This window comes from Miscanthus floridulus, chromosome 5, assembly GCF_019320115.1.
Source record: "Miscanthus floridulus cultivar M001 chromosome 5, ASM1932011v1, whole genome shotgun sequence".
NCBI lineage: Eukaryota > Viridiplantae > Streptophyta > Magnoliopsida > Poales > Poaceae > Miscanthus > Miscanthus floridulus.
Window position 1 is genome coordinate 25,778,872 of NC_089584.1, and position 7,666 is coordinate 25,786,537.

General features: G+C 46.2%; 1 protein-coding gene across 1 annotated transcript; it reads right to left on the reverse strand.

The window, feature by feature from the left end:
- Positions 1-2,539: 2,539 nt before the first annotated feature.
- LOC136451816 (NAC domain-containing protein 20-like) lies at positions 2,540-4,213 on the reverse strand. The gene is made up of 3 exons (XM_066452499.1): positions 3,967-4,213; positions 3,498-3,838; positions 2,540-3,385 (listed from the first exon to the last, which is right to left on the reverse strand). Exons 1-3 carry the CDS (start codon positions 4,169-4,171, stop codon positions 2,726-2,728), a joined length of 1,206 nt encoding a protein of 401 aa, XP_066308596.1. The 5' UTR covers positions 4,172-4,213; the 3' UTR covers positions 2,540-2,725.
- Between the last annotated feature and the right edge of the window lie 3,453 nt (positions 4,214-7,666).

Below are 7,666 nucleotides of genomic sequence, written 5' to 3' on the forward strand. Positions count from 1 at the left end.
AAGGGGTATATAGGAGGGGACCTTTAGTCCCGGTTGTAGACAGAAACTAGGACTAAATGTCTCTTTCTAGTCCCGGACGGAGCCTCCAGTCGGGAGTAGACTTTTACTCCTGGTTGGAGATACAAATCAGGAGTAAAAGTGAACCTTTAGTCCTGGTTGGTAGCTCCAACCGGGACTAAAGGTCCCCTCCAGCAAAAGCCTGGCGCAGTAGCCGTTGGGCAGGGACCTTTAGTCCCGGTTGTAGCTACCAACCGGGACTAAAGGTTTCTCTAGTCCCGAGCACGAAAAATACCGGGACTACAGCCAAATTTTGAAGTGGATCAAAAGTCATTTCTCTACTAGTGATTGTAGGGAAGTGAGTTAAGGAGTGTGCTATAAGTTGGAGATTAGAATTATAGAATAGTAATCTATAGAATTTATTTCTATCTTCCACCCTATGAATTTGAGATAGGCTTATTTGTGAGCTTGGTAATGTTATGGAATGTCAAATTCCAAGCCAAATAGCCTTAACCATTATGTAGATTTCAATTCCTCCAAAATGAAGGAATTCAAACAGCCCCTCAATTTTATTTTCACCTTCCTGGAAAAATAGGATATAGTTCTTTCTTTTTCTACATTGACTACTTCGTGAAAGAATTCAGAATTCATATCACCTTTGAGAAGTCAGGTTTCATGTGATCTTCTGAGACAATAGAGTTCTTGATAATCCAACAACTTAAAAACCTCTGATTGAATCTCTGCCTTTCTAGTAAGCTATTCCTGAACTAGATCAACAATTTCTTTCAAGTGTTCTGGAAGCTCTAGTTTAGATTGATATTCCTTCCTTTTTCCTTTTATTATTACCCAATCTATTAAAACCCCAGCATTTGAAATAAAAATTGAAAGCCTTAAGCTTTGATTGGATTCCATCAAGAGTTATCTTAGCTCTGATAGACACACTTATCCCAAATTAATCTTACATGTTTAAAGAATTTAGGATCCTTAAGCCAGAATAGCTCAAATCTGAATTCTAGATGCTTTTGTTGTTGCACTGTCTATAATAATAGGGTTGTGATCAGATATTTGCCTAACAATCTTGATAGCTCTTGCCAAAGGAAACAGATCCTCCCATTCCGTGGTTATTAGAACTCTATCCAACTTTTCAAGAGTATAGGATAAGTTTGATTATTATTCCATGTGTACTTACCATCATTGGTGGGAATTTCTCTAAGTTCATGAGTTTAGATAACAAAATTAAAGAGGCCTGACTTCTTGTGACCCTTTTGTTTTTATCACTATCGCGCTGAATTCTTCAATTATGGACACGGTCACATAGGGCATTGTGTTTCCGAAGAGGTAAAAACATTATATGATAGTTCTAAAAAGATAGAAAATTATGTCACCTGCAGATATTTCAATTGTAGATATTCAATCAAATATCTTTTAAAATGACTCTGAAATATCTCATCTTCATGTGCAATTTCACAGCATCAAAATGCCTTGGTGTTGATGACATTCCCATTTACGCCAATTTCCATTAGCACAGTACCTTCTCTGATACGTGTTAAATTATGCTATCAAGAATTGCATGGAGGAAAGGGAGGGCGATGGGACGCACCTTATGGATTGCCTGGGTGGCGATTCCAGTGGTCAGGGTCATTGTCGGTGCCTGCAGCTTCATGGTCACTGGCCGCAGCATCCCTTCGAGTGGAAACAAAAGAGAAACAGAGGAGGACAAACAAATGAAACGGTTCATCCCCCAACAATTGGCCTTTCCTCGAAGGATGTATCTATAACGCACAACCACACACCTTTTAAACAGAAAAGAAATGATTAGGATAGAAATAATATTAATTTTTTTGGCATTCCCTATTACCGGCGGCCTCCGCCACCGCCCACCATAGGCCCTTCAGACCGCCCTCCAATCCACTAACCAAGGAGGCCACTCACCGCTATCCACCACACCCGATCCAACACAGCTCTAGAGGCAAACCATCGCTTGCCTCTTTCGACACCAATACAAACTACTTCAAATGTCACCCCCTCACACCGCCTCTTCAACTACTGGTGAACCGGCCTTCCTGAAATTAAATTTATATGCAGTCCATAACCATGAGAACCCTAGTATCGCCATGCTTAAATATGGAGGAGGACAACCTACCTCATGAGGCGCCCATGGTTTGGATCTGGAGTGCACGGATAAGAGGTGGGGGTTATTGGGGGGAGCGAGAAAACCGTGTTGCAAGTTGTTATTGATAAGAAACGAATATAAGGTTGATCCAGCGCCACAAGATTTGTTTTGTTCCTATGCGACAGCCACAGAGGTGTGCAGAGGCGTGACAACTATCACATCACATGCATATTCGGTAAGTAGCCTTAACAAAAAGAATGCATGCAGTTTAACATTTAATTTGGCAATCAAGTTCATATAATTAAACAACATACTGTAATTGACATGTCTATAATATATAGGTTCATGATAACATTGTACCAAACTCCAATCTGCTTCTTACAATACAACCATCAGCATGATGTCATATATCCAGGTATGGTTACCATCATGCCCTAGATTAGTAAGACCAAATGACACACATATACCACACATGCAATGGTACGATGCATATACTAGTACATGCATACACACATAGCTTACCGACCAGTTATTACAAATGCAATGCAGATATAGATATAACATGCGTATTTATGCGAAGTCTTGTCTTTGCCTCCACCCTCCATGTTCACTTCTTCAGTATTTGTACTTCCATATGCCATCCATCTCTATGGTGGTGGTTGCGGACCCTGGGTCGGTCACGGACATCATCGACGAGATCTCAGCGGCATTAGCATGCTCGTCCTTCTGCGACACCATCGAGGATGGCCTACTCTCTGGTGCAGCAACATCAAAGCCGCCAGCGCCGGCTGCTCCCATGTCCATCTGGGCAACTGCTGCTCCCATGCCCATTTGGCCAGCTGCTGCCCCCATGCCCATTTGGCCCGCTGCAACCCCCATGTCCATCTGGCCAGCTACAACCCCCATGCCCATCTGGTGGTAGACGTTCATCTGCGGCGGCGCGGCTATCGGATTGCCGAACATGGCATCGTTGATCTGGAGCCCGCCGGCGCCACCGATACCTGCCATAGGCGGCATCATCGTCGGCATCCCCGCACCAGCATTAGGGTAGTAGGGAGCCACTGGGTCCATGCCGAAGTCTGGTAGGATGGGAAATTGCATGGGCATCATCGGCACAGACAGCGGTAGCTGCAGCGGCATGGGGACGGGGATGGCTGGGATGTTGTTCTGATTTTGATCAATCTCAGCGCTGGCCATGTCGACCTGGTATGATGGTGTATTCGTCTTCTTGATCCCAGTGGTCTTTTCAAACACGCGACAGACCACCCACTCATCCTGCACGAATTTCATTTGTAAACCGAGAGCAAAATCGGATTAGGGTAAGCAAATAAAGCAAGTAGCAGATGGATGCATGCATCATATAGGTGTTGTTATCACTACCATGCACCTTGAAAGCAGAAGTTGAAGCTTTCATGGTTGTGGCGGCGTTGGCGGCTGAGCTAGATGCGGATGTGGGGTCGAGGAGCCTACCGATGCCTTCGAGCCTGTACTCATGCATCACCCAGTTGGTTTTATCGCCCTTGGGAGCCCTGCCCTCGTAGAAGACGAGCGTCTTCTTCATACCGACCAACAACGTCACCCCTTCTGTGGTTTTGTAGACCTCCTTGTCTTTGCCTGTGGCTTTCCAATAACCACCCACTGTGGCCCGGTTCGCCCTCAGCCCCGTCGGGTACTTGCGGTCCTTCTGGTAGAAGAAGTACCACTCTTTCTCGCCCCATTTTGCTTTATCTACAACATGTGAATCAAGCGCTATATATTAGTCGATCACTAGCATAACAGCATGCATATCCACTACACAGTTCAAACAAGAACTAGGCGTATATTGATGTATAGATCAAGGATGCTTTGCTACATACCCCGAAGGTCCCATGGCTCAGTCTTGTTTATGTCAGCCTCTCCGATGGCGATGCAGGTGAAGTTCGTGTTGCGCACCTTGTTCATCAGGTAGTCACTGACAATCTCAACATCACTTGGGTGGAAGCGGAACCCTAGAGGCAGGTCGAGGCCACCGGCACGGACCACGTTCATCTCCTGCTGCTGGGGCTGCTGCTGGTCTGCCATGGCTCTCTTGCTCCTCAACTAAGATCAGATCTAGGAAGCACCAACAACTATATCAAGCAACAAGGAACAATCTCCAAACAGTACTGAAAAACAAAGCATATATACATGCACAAACTCTTCTTGACCTGTCGATCAGTCTAGATCTCTCGCTCGCTCACCAAGATGGATGCAGGATGAGTTGCTCTGGTGCACTGAGCCGAGCACTGCAGCGCGGCTTAAATAGGCAGGAAGCATGTTCGCACAAGCCACTTTCCACTGATGCTTCCTGCCTCTACCCGTCTCCCGTCTTTTCCGGTGGTGGCTGTTTCTACTCGGTATTGGACTATTGTTCTTTCCAACTGTGTCATGCTTGTCCTCACGCACCCGGGCTTGCTTTCACGCCGGGGCCTCGGTCTTTGCTGGCGACAGGTGACCAGGTTCTCGAATGTCTCTACCTGCGTGTGACGTGCAGCTTGCTGTGACCTCCCTCTGGTTTGCCTACCCTGGCCTGCGATTCCTGTGGACATATGCGTCCGCGCGCCACTCATGCATGCAGGCCTAATCTAGCCATCGCTGCCTTGTCTACATAAAGAAAACGGCTACTGCAGCTGGCGGCCGCCCGCGTCGAGATGCGCGTGCATCAGCGGTCGAGGGCTGCTGCAAGCCCTTTGTGATAGAAAGCTACGGACAGGCTAGCCGACGCAGGGTCCACGTTGCCTCGCATGCAGTGTAAGGGATGTTGTAGCTGTAGGCATCCATCTAGGACAAGCAAGCCAATGACGGGACGTCGTGATCCAACGCCGAGCATTGCGGCACTGGAGCGTCGTGTTGTTTACTACTCGATCAGTTTTAGGTGCAGAGTGAAACGTGTGCGCGTGCGGCGTTGTGCCGATGCAGTGTGCTATCTGCGGCTGTGTATATGTATGTAGACAACCTGATGTATCTATCTACTGGACGATATGTGTGTCTAGCCTTTGCCCGTTGTCACGCAGAAACCGCGCATAGATCGGTGCCCAACTGGCAAGTGTGCATGCGAGCGCACCAGGCCTGGAAAGCATGATCGTTTAGCCTATACTGAGCCAGCCAAGGGATAGGCCGCGGCGACCACATGATTTACGGATGCATGTAGAGGATATTTTCCTTTTCAATTCCTTACTTTTAAAGGAATTAATTTAGTAAAGCTGCGTTCTGATCCATATCTATTCATCACACATTGTGCATGCATACAAATGGCTAGAGTCCATGCCTACGTGCCATCCAGGCCGGGTGAAATGGCATGGCATGCTAGCTCTTTAATTCCCTAGAAAAGTGGCAGCAACTTGCACTTGTCCATGGGTACGGTGCCATCTCATCCAAGAGAGGCTCCAGGTGTGGTATACATGAATGTACATGCTTATCAATTGCTTAGCTTGAATGGGGCTAATCCTCTGCAGTCATCTTATGGGTGTGCCCCAATCGGAAGGAATTGACCCAAGTATCTATCATCACCAGTTCACCACACAAGCCACCGCAACACCGCACTTTAGATATGGTATCAGGAAATATACCCGACATCACTCATATTCCTATTTCTGGCAAACTCGTCTCATCATCAGGGTGTAATTTTATGTTAGTAAAAACTATAAAAGTAGCATGTATATATTTGTCATCATAGGATAGAAGTTAATCTACTATGTCTCTAAACCCGGCGAGGAGGACCGATCCGTTGTGGATGAACCTGGATCGCCCAAGGAGGATATGGTGATGCATGGCTCAGAGGGAGGAGGGTTTGATGGCATTGGGCTCGGTATCAGGTCTCACGGCTGTTTGGATCTCCTGCCTTTGCTTTCCGGATTAACAGAGATGTGAGATTTTTTGGATGTCCTGCACCTTGCTCAGTTGCATCGTATTGTATATTGCTACCACAACTAGCTAAAAGTGTAGTGTGGTAGACGTTGCATCTAGCCATAACTACGGCACAGCTGCACTTGTGGCTTGGCTTCATTTTTTTGCGACGGTGGCTTGGCTTCGTTGAGAAGCAAAGAAGACAAGCCAGAGTCGTGACTAGTTCCACCAATCTATTGGCCTATGGTTCCACCGGTGCTTTAAGATTGTCACACAATTAATAAAAAAATAATAGGATATATATATTTGTTAATACATCCAAAGTGTCATGACAATCCACACCGATGAGCACGCAAATTGAACCAGGCCAAAACTGTAACGTAAGGCACTTTAACCCTCGTCACATTATTATTGGCATGGGACTCCAGTTGGTAGATTATGGTGCTATGTAACGTAAGACACTTTAACCCTCGTCACGTTAACACTCCATCCACTGCTAAATGGAAATTATGGAGTTATGTTGATATATGACTCCATTGATAATAACGACGAGTTGTTTATGGTAAAATTGTTATACTAAATATAAACAATTGACAATCACATGTCCCTACTAGAAGCAATCAATGTATCTATCACCAGTTCACCACACAAGCTACCACAACCGCACTTTAGATATGGTAAACATACCTGACATCACTTTTTTTCCTGTGTTGGCATTCTCTCGTTCATGTTACTATACAAACTAAAAGTAACATATATTTGTCACCATCGGATGTTAATAATTTGTCTCTAAGGCCCTGTGGGGAACATGGGAATTTTTTTCCTGTTCCTGCGTTTTTCCTATGAAAATAAACTGATTCCTGTGAAATTCCTGCGTTCCAAACAGGCCTTAAACCTAGCAAGGAGGCCCGATCTAGCATGGAGGAACCCAAATCTACTAGTACCAAAGGAGGAGGGCTCGGAGGGAAGGTGACGGCGCTCGGCTCCGCAGCATCAGGCCACATGGCGGGTTGGATCTCCATGATGGGCTTGATAGTGGGCTCGAGAGAGCGGGCTACAATAGGCTGGGTATCAAGGCCCGCAACAATGAAGAGCTGTTTTTTAATATTTTTTAATAGTCTTGCCTGCCTATACTTTTGAGATTATCAGAGATGCGTGTTGTAACAGGCAGAGATGAATGTAGTCGCCTCAGTAGAACCAGTGGCGGATGCAGAACAGGATTGAAGGGGGGCTGGTCTCTTCTTCTTCCTCTCTCTCTCCATTTTTCTTCTTTCTTCCACCTCTTCTTCTCCCTCACCCTCCCCATATTTCCATTGAAGCACGACCTGTAGGGGGGCTGGAGCCCCCCTGTAGATCCGCCCCTGAGTAGAACCTTTTTGACCATCTGTCGGTGTTTTGTCACCCGACGAGTGAATTTATATGTGTGTCGCTCCTCTAGGAAGACAATGGTAGCATCCAAAGACACAAGGAATTATACTGGTTCAGGCCGGAGCCCTAAGTCCAATCTCAGAGATAGTTAGAGTGTGTGTTCCTCAGTTGAATGCTCTGAAGTTCTTACAATGGGGTATGCAAGAAGAGTGAGAGAGGTAGGACAGTGGAGAGGGACTGCCCGAATGAAGTCTCGAGAGTCCGTCCCCTTGGAAGGTGCCCTCACTACCCTTATATAGAGTCCGGGGCCAGGCCACATACAAA